Source organism: Dromaius novaehollandiae, chromosome 28 (assembly GCF_036370855.1).
Source record: "Dromaius novaehollandiae isolate bDroNov1 chromosome 28, bDroNov1.hap1, whole genome shotgun sequence".
Classification (NCBI taxonomy): Eukaryota; Metazoa; Chordata; class Aves; order Casuariiformes; family Dromaiidae; genus Dromaius; species Dromaius novaehollandiae.
In genome coordinates, this window is record NC_088125.1 from 3,478,667 (window position 1) to 3,497,346 (window position 18,680).

An 18,680-nucleotide genomic window follows, 5' to 3' on the forward strand; every position below is an offset into this window, starting at 1 on the left:
GAACGGTCCAGGAATCAAAAATCAGGATACCGATTATCAGCTCACAACCAATGCCCCAACTCAAGGAAGCAGCAAAAAGAAAAGGTGACAACACACAAGCCTACAGGCCTTTTAACTCCGGCTTGCAGTGCTATTAGGAAGAGAAACCTCTGGCTTTTTCCTCCCTCTATCAAATTCCTTCAGGTGAGAAACACGAGCACTAAAATGCCTCTGTATTACGACAGCCTGAGTCTGCTGGGAGTGATTTATTTTAAGTAGAGGGTGAATTATGTAAACTAGCCTTCCATAAGCAAGCACTGTTTGCTAACAAAGACACTCCTGCTCCTGTTGCTAGCAGGGATACAGTTTTACAGCTAGTTTTATTTAACAGTGAATCATTACAAAAAAGAAAAGATACAGTTTACTTTTTTTCCTCAGATCTTTACTTGCAGTAAAAGATAGAAAAAGATAGTAAATCAGCTTGGTATAAAACAAACAGACAGGAGAGGGAGGGAGGGATACAAACCAGCCTACAAAGAACACAACCTGGTGGGAGCAAAGGGCAGAAATCTTGTACAAAACTACTGCTTACAGGTACATAAAATGTATAAAATATTACTCCCTATCTGGAGACAAAAATACAAAAGTGGACATTATTTAATTCTTTACTTATACTTAAAAAGGTTATGTACACTAGCGAAAAGAACCAGGTTCAGCGGCTTGGGAAACTTGTCAAACACTCACCACTTCCTCCCAAACCCCATTTGAGAATAAATTAAAACAGTTGAAAGCATCAGCAAAGCCTGATCCAAGACTGTCCAGAGAGCCTAGAGGAATTAGGTGCTCAAGGTAAAGTGTTCAAAAGCAGCGAGGCATCCTGGGGGCCCAAAAATCCCACTTCCGGAAGGTTTTAAGCGCTTCTGAACATTTTACTTTTCCCCACCGACTGAACGAGACCCAGATCGCTAGTCCTCAAGGCTCCTGGGAGTCGCACACTGAATGTACTTAGAGATACCTTTGGAAGCACTTCTGAACTTGAATACGACGCCTGGATTCAATGCAACCTTTGACCTCGTGTCAGCATTTATCCCCAGGCAAAACATGTGCAAAATATCACGGAGAGAGGGTATGACATGGAGCGATTTATATTCATTCTGCTCGGCCGGGGTCAGCTGCACAAGGACAAAGGGGGAAGAATCCACAGCCTCATCTCTTGCTAGGAGGTAAAGCAAGGGCAGAAAAAACGCACACTCGAAACTTTGTTCTTTGTCACTCTGGAAAACATTTGAAAATATATACAAAACGATTCATCGATGCATTGATTCTACGCTACAATAAGTCAAATTTGTACCTGAATTCCGTAAACACTTGATGCTAAAGAACTGGGAGACGAATTCCTCAGGCAGAAAAGTGACTGCAGAAACGGCATCCAACACAAACAAGTTACCTCCACGAGTCACCCGGGTCCTGCTTAACACGCCTGTGGGACACCCTACCTGCCTCCCGGCCCGAAGATGGCTCTTCAGAGGAAGCCCACAGCCACATCTAGTCTGTCCTAAGTACCGAGGGCACAAGGAACAAGTAGGTTATAATCTCAGCATAGGTGACAGCAGGTAGAGTTTGTGACAGGTAAAAAATGCTGGCTTGAGGACAGAGGGAAGATAAGACAGGAGTCAACTGTAGAGGACACATCAAAAAGCCAACATCGCTCATCGGAATCACTTTTCCTGGCCATTTCTGAAAAGGGTTTGCTTCCTTCTTTCCAGTTCCTACCACACGACTGCTGGCAATCCAAGAGCAGCTGCTCGCTACGTGCTGGTTTTTTAAACAGGGCCACCTGTAAGGGCAAACCCTCCCTACATCCACCCCCAAATAACCTCTAGCCTTCCCCCACCCAACTCATGAGCCCCCCTGGTGTGGAGCAGAGCTCTTCCAGCGCTCAGAGCGTCCAGAACTGTGTAAGTGCCTTCCCTTCCCCTGAAATCCAGCCCTCCCCCCGCAAAGAGTCCTGCCATCAGCTCAGTGAGGCTGACAGCAAGGGCCAAAAAAAGCAGAAAAACAAAGTTCCTCGAAAGTCCAAAGCAGCCCCCCTCGAGTCTCAGCACCTGAAATTGCTTGTAAAAATAAGTTTTGAAATAATAAAAAACAAACAAAAAAAAGGCAAGTGTGCTTCTGAACATTTCCGTCGCGCATTGGTCCATGAATGATGTTTTATCAAAAATATCATACAGAGTTCATTTGTGGTTTCTTTGACTGAACCCCCGTGCGGGTCCATGCCTGTCACAGCTCTGACTGCTGAGCAGGGCAAATCTGGGCACTTCTGATACAATCTCTCAAGGAACCAGCTTTCGGCACAACAACATCATAACAGCTTGCGGTGGAGGATTTCCCAGGCCATTCGCTTTCGGAAATAGGGCATGTGTTGCTTTGGGTGGAGGAAAGAGAGAGAGAGAGAAGAAAGAAAACTTATATCAGCATGTCTTTTGCTGTTGAATCTAACAGCCACTTTCCTGGGTATAAGTTTTTATAAACAGTGCCTTTCTTGGGGGATTTTGCTTTCAGATTATTTAAAACAGGACAGCAAACAAGATGAGATCTAGGTAATACCATAGCTTTGATGACATTGTCTAACAACTAGAACTAAAACACTCACACAGAATATTCCCTGGAGGCTGACAATGTTAAGCAACACTGAAATTGCCTTGGGATTTGGGCTACGATGCTCCACTTTCATTGCCAGCATTACTGGGGCCCATCTGTATGGGAGACTGTAGTTTTGTGAGCTATCGCCAACCACATCGGTCACCTGTCCCATGCATTTGGGTATAAGAGAGGACGTGCGGATGGTTTTTCAGGACAGTTTTACACAGTCAGTCAAAAAAACTGCCCCTGGACTCCCACTTACAGCCTACATTTGAAACAGCGCCTTGTGCCAGCTCTACTTGAAGGAACAGTGACACAATCAGCACATGGGCGGGGGAGCACTTTTAACCAAACGGAAAGAAAGTAAAGGGCAAAAGGGAAAAATCGGAATATACACAAATAACTGTCACCCACTTCTGTCTCTCCTCTGAGCACAGGGAGCAGCAGAGCGTGCCGGGGTGGCGGCCAGGCCTACCTGGGTGAAGTTGATGGGCTTGTCTTTGGTAATGCAGTCAGCGTATTTGCAGGCAAACATCCCGCAGTCGCTGCCATTCATCTGCTGCGGGATCTCCTGCAACAAAATGACACGAACCCAAGTGTCATTTTTAGAGGAGCCATTCCCCACGCTAATCCCGAGGGAGGGAGAGCTCCAAGTCAAGGACCTCTCTCCGTGCTATCTAACGGTTCTTAAGGAAGCAGGTCAGGACGGATGGGGGAAGGCCAGCACGGGTAAGCTGAGGACAACAGGGTGGGCAAGCTCCACGCGACAGGAACAGAGGTGGCACTGGGGCTGCTGAAAGCTTCCCTCACTACTTCCACGGAGAGATGGACGGGAATTTGCAGCAAAGCACTCTGCCACTGAGGATCAGGGATTTGTTCACCCCCCACAGTGACTGTGAAAACATGTCACCATCAATAAAACCACCCAGGAAGGGTTTATCCGGGCCCAGATCAAAAGCAAGGACCAAGACAGAGCCTTCCCCGCAAACCTCTGACTGCACAAACCTACCTGGCTCTTCTTACTCAGCAAAGACCAGCCATTAGTGTCGAATTCTTTCCTTTTCTTGTCAAGACTTTCCTGTTTTAAGTATTGCCTGTAGGAATGAGAGAACAAGAAAGCTTACTTAGACGAACAAGGAAAACTAGCCAAGGTCCAATATGCTCAACGTCAGTTTACCTAAAATGTCCTCAGACATGTTTGCAGAATTAACACAAAATGGAAGTCCAATATTTTCTTCTCAGTACTGGCCATTTTAAAAAGGGCTCTACAGACCCATGCTTTGAGGAGCTCTAGGCAATCAAAAGAAGGACCAAGCAGACCTTAAAAACTCATCCCAAAAAAAATACCTGCCAAGCAAAGAGTCAAAACCACAAATAAACCAGTGAGAACAAATCTGATTTATTTGAGAGTGACTCACAGCAGAGAAAAGCTCAGCAGCCACGGGGCTGCCTCAACAGGCTTCTGCAAGCAGAGCGTTACGTTCAAGGAGAGACTGGAGAGGTGAACTCAGTTTGTTACAGCTTCCTGTAGATTAATGCCTCTTGTCTTTTGAGGATCTAATTTGGCTTAAACGTAGACAGCAGCAAATATGCAATAACCTTAAAAGCATCCCAGCAGCTCTGAAACAATCGCCCTTGCGTAAAGCGTCAGAGAACATCACGAAACTCCTCTTCAGGCAGGCGGCAGGTTCAACACGCCGGCAGGCTCTCCCAGAGCTCTTCTCTCAGGATTCCCTTTCGCTACCGGCTTGAGTTTTTCTTACCACAGCAGAACAGTTCGAGAGCGCTTTCAAGCAGAGGCAAGGAAGATGAACCCCATGACCCCGATTTTCTCAAACATAATCAAAGTATTGGGGAAGGAGGGGAACCAACAAGGTGAAAACCCATGCCACAATCAACCCTGAGGTACTTATACAGGAATTGAGTCAAGTGCACTGGATGCTCAGGAAAGAGTCAAACCAACAGCAGGGGAGAAACCAGAGAGAAACAACCCTCTCCAATGACCAGTGCAAGCATGGAGCTGTTGGGAAATTGCACAGAGCAGAAAACAGTGAAGTAATGCAATAAATGAAGGTAGAGAAAGGAAGAGACCCATTGCTCTAGTAAGGGACACCCAAAGATTATTTCAGCAGAAGCAGCTGGAGAAGGCAAGTAGCAGAATGAGCCAGTCATGCAGGGGGGAAGGGGGAGAACGAAAAATACACTTCACAAGGCTCCAGCTGACAAAGAAAAGCAGCAGAACAGCCCCGTTCCAATGCCCGGAACTGAAGAGTGAGGAGGTGAGAAAGCCCTGGCCACCCTTCCTCTTCCTCTCCCACAGGATGGCTCAGAGGTATTGTCACCTCTTCTTTGCCTTAAGAGGCTTCTGCCAGTTCAGCCTGAATCATACCCCTGGACAAAGAGGCAGGAGGTTTTTGTTTTTCCTCTGGGCTAAGATCAGTAACTCCAGGAAAAAGTTTAGAAACTCCACCAAGACCACGTGCAGAGCATACCAAGGCAACTGCTATGCTTTTTCCTTTGCAGATGAACACCTCAAGCCATTTGGCTTATGGGGGAGCTCAAGAGGGGCACAGCCACAAAGTTGGGCCTTAGGGAGCCTCAGAAGACAAGGTGATGAGTCAAAATATTCTCAGTGGCCCCAAAGGAGCCTCCCTCTGTTGCCTACCAGCGTCACTAAGTGACGTTCAGCTTTTCAGACACCCTCTGTTAATCTTAGTTACAAAAGAGCTGGACAGATCTACAGAAGTCATCTTTGCACTGGCATCTTCTCAAAACAGTTTGAGGATTCTTCTCACTGTTGCGGCTGCAATCAGAAAGCTTGGAAAGGAAAAGCAGGGGATTAAATGCTGCTGGCTCGAATGGACGGGTCAAGAGAGCATCTGGCACGGAGAACAGCGGAGAGGAAGGTGGGTTTGGCCGCCAACGCGGGGAGATGCGCCATCCTTCGGAAATCTGATCCACTAAGACTTGGCTAAATCACATCTTGCCATTAGTAAACTCTGAAATGAGATGGAGGAACGGGGAGATGCGACCTGCAGACAAACCCAATAGATAGAGGGTCAGACTTGCTGCCTTGGTGCCACTCAGGGAATTTTTCTATCCTGACTCCAAGTAAGAAATGAAAAGAATACATGTGTTATTCAAAGAAAACTTCAACTGCTTTAGGCAAGTTAGAGGAAAAGCTCCCACAGACCTGGGCGATCAAGGACAGCCAGTATCTGACAGGGGAGACGCTCAAACACTAGCAATTGTCCCCTCTAAAAAACTGTCACAAAGAGGTTTTGCGGAACATAAGACATCAAGGAGGAGAGTTTCCTTTCTGGTAATCCACTGAAGACCAGATCAGTTCCAGACAAGCGTTTTCTATCAGCCTTCAGCAGACGGATGCATGCTCTGAGCCCAGCCTCCCAGCAAAGGGTCTGCCAGCGGCCAGCAATCGCTGTAATTGCTCTTGGGCAGCGCTCTGCTTGGCTGCTTTGACTCTGCTGCAGTTCAGACAAGACAACCTCAACAGGGGGGCAAATCTCAGAAAAAAATAACCTTTCATCGACAGCGAGAAGCCTCCATCTCTCCTCTCCAGAAAAGGGCTAATGGACATGGACGGAGAAGAAACTCCTTGCAACTACTTCAAAATAAGGGTGAACTGAGCCTCTAGTGCTGGACGGGTGACTGGAGGAAGGGAACAGACTATCTGCACCACAATACAAACACCTTGGAAACGTTAATTAGTTAATGGCCTCCTTTCAACTGCAAAGAAAAAGAAATCCTGGCAACTGCTGCCTGTCACAGAATCCTTTTGAATCTTCAGTTAAAAAAAGAGCAGCATCACACAGCCCACTCTGTTCCACATGTTAAGAGATGGGTAGTGAAGTCGCACAAATAAAGAGATGCTTCACAGGAGCAACGAGGATGAGCCTCCAAAGCAACGCGCTTCCGCAAGGACTGGGTCTGCGCATATGGAACGGGGGTGGACAGAGGATCTGAGCGCGAGACTCCGTCTGGCAGAGAAGAAACCGGTGGAGTTTAAACGGTGCCTGCGCTTCAGCGGATAAAGCCATCGGGTGGCTTCTGCACGTCCAATTTCATCTGTAAATACTACAAGCCACAGCTACAATGCTGACACATACAGCAGGCAGGAAATTTTGAGCTGTTTTCTAAGAGACCAAGGAATTAACTTACTATGCATAGTTTGCATTAACTGCGACCATCACCTATGTGATTTCCTAAAAGCAGTCTCTGCGGATCTAGCCTACACATAGACATCGATTAACATCAGGTACTTGTAGCTTAAGAAATACAGCACCAGTCCTGCCTAGGTAACAAGCTTTTTGGAGGGGACTGAAAGAAAGATGTGCTAACTTCAAATTGTGAGACAGTTTAGGGCGGCAGAATTTAATTGTACCTGATGAACTTTGTCAGTACCTCAATGAGAAAAGTTTGACACAGAATTTAATCTAATTGCATGCCAAATCAAAAGCCAACATACCTAAGATCCCTGCCAAATACTGCAGGCTTCTAATCTCATTTTCCTAAACCTGAAAATGGATTTTTGCCCTTACAGTGCTTACACAAGAAAACTGACCATGTCCCTAGGGGAATTGTTGAAATCAATTCTGCAGTGCGCTGCTAAATGTCTAAAAGCCTTGGAAGTACGTGGAACGTTAAGGTAAGAATTACAAGTTTTACTGCTAGCAGGAGACAAGATGATTTCACAGGCATGATTAACTCTGTGCACTATCCCTTGAGATTTCCTCACTGGTGGACACTGGTCCACTAAAATCAAGTTTTTAAAATAACCGTAACAGGTTGGTTTATATCTGATCCAAAACACACAACCCTCTAGCAGAGCTGAGATACCGAGCACTGCCTTTCCCAAGGAGAAAACCCAACAAAACAGAGTCAGCTTTCCTGAAATCCACTCCAGGAGGTCTCTCATCCAAGTCCCAGACACAAAAACAAAGTGTGACAGCCAGTCCATCTGCCAAGCCATAAAAACCTGCGGACCCCACTTGCTCCTAGCCTGGCCAGTGGCCATGGTATTTAATCTGTTACCTTCCCTGTGCCTCAATTTCCCTCCTCTGTAAAATAGGGCTAATCATCAGAAACTCACCACCTTTAGGAAGCTCTAAAGATTGAAAGCATGAAAGGGTCACTAACCATGAATAGGACCTCCGTCCCTTCTTCCCGGTGTGATCCTCCCACTGCATTCAACCAATAAAAGCCTCCTAAAAGGAAACAGAGGGAAAACAATTATGTCCAGGGCAACAGTGACCTGAAATCCTGGGTCTCCACCACTTATCCTGCATGGACTGATGCACCTTGTATCCTCTGGTACTGTCTGCTACCAACCTGAAGACTGCTTCCTCATCCCAGACCCTTAAATGAACTATGGAGAGGATTCCTCGGGCCCCCTCTCACCTCCCAGGTGTCTCATTTCACCAGATGCCTGTGCCTTCTTCATTGCAATCAAAGAAATTCCAGCTGAAGGAACAGATCACCTAGACCACCCCTGCCCAAAGGCAGGCCAGCTCCGCTTGCACCATTCTCCAAGAAAAGTTTGAACGCAAAGGCATGAGCAACACAGCAAAGCTAAGAGGTACCCTGCTCAAAGCCATTTCCAAAGACTTTATATTTTTCCCTTCCATTTTCCCCCTTTAGACCAACACTACAGACCACTGGTGAAAACACAGGCAAACAGCTGTTTTTACAGCCACTTAAATTACCCTGGTGCGTGTAGACTGCGAAGCACCTGAACTGGAAAAGGAAGATGCTAAATAGACTGGAACTGATTAAACGGCATTTGTCTCCTGTCTGTCTTTATCATTATTAACATTCCTTGACTGAATGAGTGACACCTTCCACAGACGCACTCAACCTCAGGCCAGAAGATTTTGAGACTCAAGATCAGATTCCAAAGTCAGCGTTAGAACAAAGCCAAGACAAGAAACAGAACCTAAGGATGACCCAGGGTCAACATCTGAGCAAGTGGAGCTTGCAACTGCTCTTCAGAAGTCACTCTGGAATCTGATTTGTATCAAGCCTGACGGCCCTACGTGACTAGCACCTTCGGAAAAGGGGAGGGTTTTTTCCCCCACCCTGGAGAAGTAGCTCATTTTTATCGCACTCTATTCAGGAGCTCCTTCAGAATATGGAGAAATGGGGAGTGCTTCAGGCTGGCCAACTCTGGATTTGACTTGCCAGCACTGCTTTTCTAAGATCGCTCAGGAGAGTAGGCAGCCAACTCCACTCCCTCCCATACTGCTGCTCAGGAGGCTAAAATCAAGACCGTATTTGCTGTTTGAACCCAGTAAGAACTTCACCCAACTCAGGTTTGGAGATAGAGCACGGCATGTTATGTCCTGGCAGAACTCAATGCAGAAGAGACTCGCACAAACCTTTATCCACATCCTGATGCAAGAGACACTCCAGAACTTGACATATACCATCACTCTCTCCAGAATCTCCTTCTCCAGACAGAGGGCCAAGTTACTGAGTTGTTCCTTGCCACGGACCAGAAGAGCTTCCATCTGAAGCAAGTGGCCAGGAGATGCCACTTCTTGAAACAGCTGCAGGACTAGCGAAGAACCCCTACTTTTTAGGGTCTGAGAAGCTGCTGTTCTCCTACAGAAGATGCACAAGACGACTCTGGCACAGCAGATGGGTAAAGTCTGATGTCTTTAGCAGATGGGTCTGCAACCTGTCTATACCTACAGAGGTAACACCAGCCTCACTGACAGATCTTCTGGAAACAGATGAAGACAGAGCTTCTGTACAGGACTCTCTTGCAGACCAGCTGCCTCATGGACTGTGTCAGCAACACAGGATGAAACGCAAAGCATGAAAAAAAAAAAAATCAAGATGTTCCTATCACTTCTCCTCTCAGGACCCAGAAAGGGGCTGTTACCACAGAAGGGTTTCTACTTCACAATCAGAGCAAATCAAGAAGCTGTTTGATTTTGAACAAGCATAACTCAAACTTAAGTGCTACTCACAACAGTATCCTGCAGGCTTCGCTGTTTATTCCACCCATGGAGTCATAATAGGTGATGGTTTTTTTCCTGAAGTCTACAACCTACACAAAGAGAGACTCGTTAATAACACAACAGGCAAGAGGAGTTCATCTGTCTGCCAGAACACACCTTCTGTGAGTCTCGGCCTTGCTAGAACAAAGTTAAGTTTAGACCATTTCACAGCAATTCCCCTAGAGACATGAAGGATTTCTAAGGACTTCTAGCTCCCTCGGTACACCACAGCCCTCCCCCAAAATCTCCCCCTTGCTGCTGCACTACTTAAGCACTTGAATCTCTCTCTAAATCAGGTTCTCCTCAGAACACCCCAGCAAAACACAAGAGCACTGTTATCCCTATTGTTAAAGGCACAGACTGACGGATACAATTACAGAAGGGTTTGCTCCACCTGACTTAATGCATACTAAGTGGTTCAAGAACTTAGTCCCCCAGGCTATTCTTTGGGGCCCCATGCCCCATTTTTTGCATCATTACCCACCGGCGTGGTGAGCATTGTCTTTCAGAGTAGCTCAACGTCCTTCAGAAGAGGTTTGAACTAACAACGCTGAAGCGGACTAAAAGGACACGTGCAATTTGTCGCTGCACAGGTGCCAGCAGCCAAGAGAAGGGACATAACAAAACAGGGGCACAAGGTGGAGAGAGCTGTAACGTATCAGTCTTCTAAATCTTTCTAAAATGATCCCGTAGCAACGTCTCTAAAGATGAGTTTGTGGGAATGTGGAAAGGAGATCTTTCTCTGGAGAATAAGCAAGCCTTAGGTGAACTTCACAGCTGCCTTTTTTTTTTTTTTTTTTTAAGAACAAACAAAAACAAGTCTTTTATAGGCTAGAAAGACACTAAAAAAGTTACAGCTATTTCTTCGCTCATTCTAGAATTTGATTTTAGCTACAAACATAAATTTTTCCCCCATGCACAAAATGCCTGACAGCTGTTTCACTCAAGGACCAGAAGATTTTAGGTTCAGTCACAGCAGAGTTTATAGGATAATCTGCTCCAGCTCCATTCTATTGTGAATAACTTTAAAACACTCACTGCTAGGCACCAATGCACTCCCAGATGAATAGGCACCAAGAGGAGGTCCACAGAGAAGATGTCCACTTTTTTAGTCCACCGTTTCACTGCTTGGTACCCCGCAGTTTTTAATTTGGTGAAGAAGAAGGTATTGAATGCATGAACTGTTGGCAAACCCTTCTCTTTGCTCCGCTCCATCAGCAAGTTCATGTAGAAATTAATTATCTGGGGAAGAAAAAGCATCCACAATACATTAGATTGTTGGCACCTCTGCAAAAAGTGCTCTGCACATGCAGAAAGGTAGGTAAAAAGTTGTTTTTCCCTCCATCTGTCACTCTGAAGACCTATGTCAGGGGGATTTTGTCAGGGATAAGCGCTGAAAGCTTCAAAAGTCCAAAAAGACTTAGAAATGCAGTCGTATGTATTTAGGATTTGAAATTTTTGTTCTTATCAGGTCCGTTGTCAGTCCAGCTCCTCAATTTTTCTTATTTCTTCAAGTGCATGTTCTACAGAGGGGTTACTTCATCGATTAACTGCTCCAGTGTGAAGCAGAGCCCATAAGTACTTTTCACCCTCAAATCACTCTGACATCCTTACACAAAGAGGAGGCAGACATCTGCTCGTTTTAACATACTTTGAACTGCCAAAGAAGGATGCCTCAAGGGCACAAGATGGACTGCTCACCTCATCGTTGAGCCAGTTCAGATTATTGAGGGTCTGAATGTCTTTCCGAGTGATTGTTAACCGAAAAGCTTCACTGAGGACCTCATCCTGGTTCCCACCTCGGAACACGTTCTTTATTTCTTTTTCCATTTCCTACAGAGGGGAAAAAAACAACATCATCATTGACATGACAGTTCCTGTTAGGCCCATCTCTAAGACTAGATTCAAACCCAAATTTACTCTTTGCTCCTTGAAAGGGACAGATTCCTCTATGAAATGTAAGACAAAAGGGAACAGCTATCTGTTTCTATGCACAGGACTCAGGAAATTCCCTTGATACTACTGAAAAACGCTGTAAAAGCTGTGGGCAACAGCATGCAACTGGGACAAAGCTTTCTAGGAACTTATGTCACAGCAACAAAGAGCAAACTGGCTCCATCTTTGAAAACAGGTTCAGTTCACCTCTTAAAATGGAAAAATTATTTGTCTTACTCACCAGTTCATGCAATGTGATAAATGCAAGTCAGGTTTGAAGCATTAGCAGTAAGAATGATATGGGCTACAGCTTTATTTGAACTAAATTTCTCTGTTGTCTGACTTACCTCAGACACTGATTCTGAGAGCTAGGAATGACCTGTCTGGTCCTTTGCTCCCACCTCCTAAATAGCAGGCCCAAAAAGGCCACCCAACTCGTGCTGCCACTCCAAGCACATACGAAGCACGCTAGCTTCGTATTTAGACTTGCATGATGCACACAAGGATTTGTTCCTGTCCACTAGATCCAAGCTGATTTACCTCAGTGATTTCAGGGAATTCCTCTTCACCATCAGCTGACTTAGCATCTTCTTTCTCTTCTGGGACCACTGTGACAGGAATTTCTTTCTCAAGGGGAACTCGAAGATTTAAATCCACCAGATCCTGCACTGAGTGTTCCTGTTCCTGCAATCGCTGGAGGAGAGACCTTCAGATTACAACATGTCCAAGAGAGCCACCTGCATGGGGGCTTATGAGGGAGCTGCACGGAGCCAGTTGTTCCAGGAGATGCAGAAATGGGCACAAAGGGACAGGATTTACTTTGGCCACAGTACTACTGAGAGCCCTGCCCTGGAAAAGGGAGGCAATGAAGACACTGGGCTTGAAGGAGTACATTTTTGTCATTTCTCTATTTCCAATTTGGTTTTCTGTTCTGTGATTTAACATTCTAACTTGTACAGACTATTTTCAGGAACTGCTCTCCGTTACCTGGCTTTGCAGCTGTAAGGCCAGCGCTTTCTGCTCTTCAATTTGACGCCACCTCTCTCGAGCTCGTGAATCATAGACGCTGGTCCTGAAAAGTAAAGTTTATTTGAACAAATTGAAACTTTTCCTACACGTGAACACAGATGGCCAGAAAACAGATCCATGAAAGGTAAGAAGTGAGCTTGTGAATACTCTACATGTAACACCCAAATGTGCAATCTGCTTATTGGTGGCTGTAGAGGAGAATAAGAGACCTACCACCAGGAATCAAAGGTGCTGAGAGTTTCTCATTGTCACACCTGTTGCTCAGCTCACACATTAACTGGCACAGATCAAGGAGATGCTCCTCCCAGCACATGCCCAACAAACCCTTCCTTTCCCAGCTCTGCTCTCTCTACCCTCCCATCCCAGCCTCATGGCTTCCAAGGGGAAAGGAGGGGCCATTTCAGTCCTGACAGTCAGATGCTGAAGCGATAGGAAACAGAATTAATTGCAGAACTAAGGGTAAAGAGAAGGTATAAGAGAAGGGCCTACATGAGAATTTAAGCCTAAGCCTTCAAGGCTCCTAGAGACTAAGTCACTCACTTTTTTTTTTTTTTAACCTAGGGGAAAAAAGCATTAGAAAGGCAGTAAACTTTTGTAAATCTAACCCCAGGGTTTAGAAAAGTCTATTTAAGTGGTCAGCAAATGAGCAAAGACAAAACAAAACAGAAGAAAAAAAATCAAAATATCGCCAACATGTACTCACAGTTCTTTGATCCACAGTTCTGCCTGGAAGAACGGGAGGCTAGAAAGGGAGAGAAAAGACAAGTATGATTTCCTTTACATGGAAAGTAGATAATTGTCTGAAAACCAATTTATAAGCAGTATCCAGACACCCTTATTCCTAGAGATAATGAGCTTCAGACAGATCTGTCAGTAATTTGCAGCCAGCTCTCAAGAAAGGTTTGATGTATCAAATTCAGACAGTTACTACAGCAAACTGCTCTCTCCTAGTGAGGCATTCAAAGAGTCACCAGTCACCTTTTACTCTGCAATCTCATCTCTCAGTGGAATCAAAAAAGCTACTGTAATGCCCCCACTTCCTATTTTACAGCCTCTTACCTTGGAGCTGGAGTTCTGGAATCCTTTACCTTGAGCAAAATGACAGAGTCTGACCCTAAAGAGAGCAAGATTAAAGAATGATGTTATCCTCACAATGTTATTGATTTTCCCAATTGCTGCAAAATTCTAAGTGCAGTGTGAAGTGGTTTTGCCACACACATTTAGGTTGATAGCTGGAGGTTTGATTTTTCTTTTGTTACCTTCAGACTGTGCGTTAGATGCTGGTAGATTTTCTTGGTGATGCTGGGCTGTGGAGTTATTGGACTCAAAGATATTTGAGGGATAGCTGGACGTACAGTAGAGTGATGGTTTGTGGGACGGCTGCTCCTGTGCTCTGAGAGCACTGGTTGCTGAACTGGCTGGTGCAATATTGTGAGCTTCAAACAGCTTTGAATTCTGGCTGGGCGTTTCTTTCACTAAGGTTTTACTGGCATTTGAACACCTGGACCTAGGAACAATGGAGAGTAAGTTTCCAGCAAATACATGCAGCACTGTCAGCTGGAGAAGCATATTTTACATACTCACAGATGGAAGGGGAACAGTGAGGAGGGTTTGGACGTGGAGAATTGTTTTCCTGTGACCATCTGAAGCAACTGCCTGTAGATCTCTCGCTCTTCCTCTCGAACAGTCTGCAGGGAAATAACCAGACACCTCTAGCCAACATGATTTTAGACAAAGATGCTCCAAATACTAAGCAAGCACGCTTGGTGCAAGCACTTCAAAGGGTCCTGAAGAGTTCAACCGTCAGCTAAGATCAAACTGACTGCAACTTGAAGTGCGAACGTGAACAGAGTTGGAGCCAGTTTCTGCCTGATGTAAGGAGCAAATCCAGCACAGGCAGAGTCAATTAGGGCAGCTTCACCTGCCTCATCTCTCTTGAGCATCATGAAGAGTTTGACTTCAGAAAGAAACGCACATTAATCAGTCTCCTGGCCTTATCTTTACCTCTTCAGCCGTACTGACGAATCGCCTCGGAGTTTTCTTAGGGCTAAGCAGGCTACGGCGACATGGACCGCTCCAGGAAGGACTCTGAGCGGGTTTGATTGGAAATGCTGACGCATGGCAATGATGGTTTGACTTTCCTACAAAACTGTTGGACGTTCCACTGCGAGGAAAGAAGCGAAAGGGTTTCTTTGATTTCATGCTTGTTTTATTAGGAAACACTATACCTCTTTGCCCTCAAACACTGTCAAGATCCAGGCTATCCAACTTCGGTCAAAAACTAGTATTCTGTTTTCCTTTGAAACTATTTCAAAGCCTACGTCTAGGTCTCCCTCAGCTTGATCTGCCACCGTTCCCGATGCCAGGGAACCGGTGACGCTTGTGTGGCCAAAGAGATGCCACCAGGTGGCACTGCAAGGCCGAGGAACCACAGCCTGGAAACCCGACCGAGACCTTCCCGCCAGATCCAACAGCTCTCCCTCTCCTTTGATCCACGGTCCACAAAATGGCTGAACCTTGCCTGGAGACGCAGATCACAACATTGTTTTCAAAAAGGGCATGCTCTCCCTCGCCTTGCTTCTTCCCGCTCCCACAGGTCAGGCTTAACCACTAGCCCTTCAAAAATACACCGGCTGATTTGGAATTCCTCCCATTGAAAGAAATTCCACATACTGCAAACAAATGTTCTCTGCTACAGAGATTTTCAGCAGGACTAAGACTTGTCCTGGTCTAGAGAGGCACCTGCTCCCGGAGCAACACTAGTTTATGCCAGCTGCAAAACGAGCACTGCATTCAGTACCGCGTGCGCCAAGCGCAGTTTCAGCACAATGCTCTGATGTATTATTTCTCTCCCGACTCCCTGGGGTTGTACCAGTGCTCCCACCATCAGCACTCCAAACACACGAGCAAGGTTACTCTCAAAACAATCGCTTTCCTTTTCCCTCAAAAGAGCTTCACAAAGATGCTCTCAGCAGTGATGGATCAAAGCCTTTGTGCTGTTTCTGAATAGCCACTTGGGGCTCAGCTGATCTGCGGAAAACTTAAAACTCTCCCGCTGTGCAGTCAGAACAGAGCTTTTTATTGGCCAGTCAGAAACAAACTATTCTTTTTTCCATATGAAAACACACTATCCCACCTTCTCACATTCCAGCTATCCTCATCAAGGCACTTAAAACAGGACAACTTAAAAAGAGACTGCATTTTTGGATGAACTCAAAATCAGTCTGTTACACTATTAGCTTTCAGGAGAGGCAGGTTACCCCCACACCAAGCACAGTTTCTGCTCTCGGCAGCAGTGTTCACATCCTCTATACGGCATCTTTGTCATGCGTAGGTTAAAAACACTGAAAGGCACCTGGGGACCCAACCAACCATGACCCATTATAAACCCGTGCAACCTTTCCTACGCTGAACTGAATCTGCAATAACACCGACGGTTTGTGTGGGTAAAACCTCCACCCACCCCTCAGGTTCCCAGCAGAGGGTCCTTCGGGGGAAGTTGAAGGCGGAGGAGATGCGGACGCACCTGGGGTTTTTGCGCGATTCGAGGTAAGAGCCTCGATTCACTCGAGGCTTCGGCGGCACAGACCCTAGAGCGGGAACCAGACCCCTCCACTGCCCGTTGGCGCTGGAGCCAAACGCTCGCGGCTCTCCTGGCACCTGGAAGGCCTCGGGACAGGGAACTCCTGCTAGGGAGAAACACAACAGTCAAGAAAGAGCCACGTCTTCCTCCCCACACTGCTGGAGGGAAAAAACAGGAAAAAAAACAATCTATATCCAGGGCAGAAAGCTATGTCTTACCTGGGTTGTAATTGAGGGTGCATGACGCATTGCCAGCTGGGCAAGTGAAGCTGCCAATCTTGTTTGGTAAGAACTGTGCAAAGAGATTAAAAAAAGAAGCGTTGCTCTCAGTTTTTAGCCCCAGACACAACAGAACTACGAAAGGGCATGACAAGCGACAGCTCCTCTTCCTCCCTGATCGCATAGTTATAAATAAAAGGAACTAACGAAAGAATAGAACGGTGTAATAATATACCAGTGCTGGCCCGACAACGCAGCACATTATCACAAAGGCGTCACTCACTTCCCAGTGAGTCTAAAATCAACTCTGCCAGGTAGGATTCCAGTTTTAACAAAAAGAGAAAAAACAAATGTTGTTTCCATCTTTGTATAGGGCAAAAAATCAGTTTCATAGCTCTGCTGGTACTGTCTCCTAGCCAACTCGTCGAGACACGACTGCCTGACGCATGCACATACCTGCAGACTCCACAAAATGAACAAACCTGCGTGTTTTACCTTCCAAGGGATCTGTGTGCACAGACAGGGGCTCGTGTGCAGATTGCACAAGCAATTTCAGTTTTATAGGCTCATTAGTAACCAAAAGCACAAACATGGCTCTTACACTATCTGTTCAGGAAGCATTCGGCGTTATCGAGAGCAGGCAATTAGCGCTACTGTACAACAGAAGAGTCACTGAAACACCCAGCAGAGTTTGAATTCAAAGATTAACACACACCGGTATATTAATTATCCTGTGAGAGCAGCTAGATGCTGCACAGAACAGCCCTGCCCACAGCAGCTTCCAACCCAGGAGGAAGACAGACACCCCAAGGAAACGACGAGAGAAGTAATCAGCCCAGACGAGCAGCTGCCCAAGCACAGCATGCTCCGAGAGGGATGGAAGCAGAGACCGTTAGAGCGAAAAGAAGCAACATCTGGGACAAAGGACGGCTCTGCTGGGGGGGGGGGGTGGGGGGTGAGGAATAAACAGGCTGCAAACCTTGCTGTCCGGCTGCGAAAGCGGATCCCGCAGGCTCACTCTCGACTGCGGAGGGAAAGCCTTGAACATGGAGCTGTGGTTAGTCAGCGCCGCATCCCTGGCTTCCATCCTCATCGGGTCAGCGATTTCGTCTGAGGAAAGAGCCCCCGTGAGCCCCCAGGAGACTCGAGAGCAGAAGTCTCTGCGCGGTCGCGCTCTTGGAGCTTTGTTCTGCTCAGAGCAGAGCAGCTGCGGGCTGGGTTAAAAGGCTTTGCTTTTCCTTTTGTTAAAGATGAACACAACAAAAAACATCAGCGAAAACTAGAGCCCCTTTCATCAGTCCCTGCAAGCCTCCAGCCGGCTCCTCGAATAAGCGCCTGTACCTTGGCGTTGCCTCTAACCTCCAAACACCGTTTCTCTGCAATCGCATAGAGCGACGCGAGGCATCAGGAGGAGTCACAGCAGGACAAAGGGCGCCGGAGACCACGTAAACCCCCACCCCCGGCTCCGGCGGAGCACAGCCGCAGGCACCTACCCATCTCCGGGCTGCTCACATCCCTGACCGGCGCGGCTCGCCCGGGGATCTGCGAGGAGAGAGCGGTTATACCGATAGCAGGCCGCGACGGGCGGGGGCACCGCGGGGCAGAGCCGCGGCGGGGCAGGAACGGGTCTTTCACCGAGCGAAGTGAGGGAAACCGGGGAAAAAAGGGGCCGCGCGGGGTTTTCCACGCAAAGAGCCCCGGGGGCTTCCAGAGGGCCCGTCCCGCCCCCCCGCCGCCGCCGGGCAACGTCGCCGGCGCCCACCGAGCAGCCGGCGCTGTCCCTCCCCGGGGGGAGCGCGGCGGCGGAGCGGGGGGGGCCCGCCGCTGTTGCCCTCCCTCCCCCGGGGTGGAGACGGCCGGCGGGAGCGGCCCGGGGCTCCTCGGGGCGCGGCGGGACCGGCGAAGGGGGGGCGGGGGGAAGGGGGACGCTCACCGGAAACAGAACCGGCGCGAGGCCGCGCGCGGGTTTCCCGGGCGCCTCCGGCAGCTCCCGGCAACGAGGCGGGCGGAAGCGGAAGTCGGCGCTGAGCGCGGCGCCGCCGGAAGTGACGGCGCGCGGAGGGCGGGGCCGCGCGAGGCGGGGACGTGCGCGGCTGTGGGGCCCGCGCATGCGCGTTCTGCGGGGGGGGCCCCCTGGCGGCGCGGATGTCCGGGGGTGTCGCCATGTGGGGGGCCCTCGGGGGGGGGGTAACCTATGGGGGGGCACCCTGTGGGGGGGGTACTCCGTGGGGGGTGTCTCACCCTATGGGGGGACTCACTCTATGGGGGGGC

At 47.7% G+C, this 18,680-nt stretch overlaps 1 protein-coding gene across 5 annotated transcripts; it reads right to left on the reverse strand.

Moving 5' to 3' along the window:
- Positions 1-340: 340 nt before the first annotated feature.
- On the reverse strand, positions 341-18,423 carry SENP1 (SUMO specific peptidase 1). Of its 5 annotated transcripts, none has more exons than XM_026120479.2 (18): positions 18,343-18,423; positions 17,903-17,951; positions 17,389-17,519; positions 16,410-16,482; positions 16,135-16,294; positions 14,613-14,772; positions 14,193-14,296; positions 13,868-14,115; positions 13,668-13,722; positions 13,312-13,350; positions 12,567-12,651; positions 12,120-12,272; positions 11,346-11,477; positions 10,683-10,886; positions 9,615-9,694; positions 3,632-3,716; positions 3,098-3,193; positions 341-2,404 (listed from the first exon to the last, which is right to left on the reverse strand). In XM_026120479.2, the coding sequence occupies exons 2-18, from the start codon at positions 17,904-17,906 to the stop codon at positions 2,342-2,344; spliced, it is 1,872 nt and encodes a 623-aa protein (XP_025976264.2). In that variant the 5' UTR covers positions 17,907-17,951; positions 18,343-18,423; the 3' UTR covers positions 341-2,341. The 5 variants fall into 5 exon arrangements, 3 of the variants coding, with proteins under 3 accessions (XP_025976264.2, XP_025976263.2, XP_025976266.2); XM_026120478.2 differs by having other exon boundaries at positions 16,135-16,297; XR_010385368.1 differs by lacking the exon at positions 341-2,404 and adding an exon at positions 7,780-7,847 and having other exon boundaries at positions 3,157-3,193; positions 16,135-16,297.
- Between the last annotated feature and the right edge of the window lie 257 nt (positions 18,424-18,680).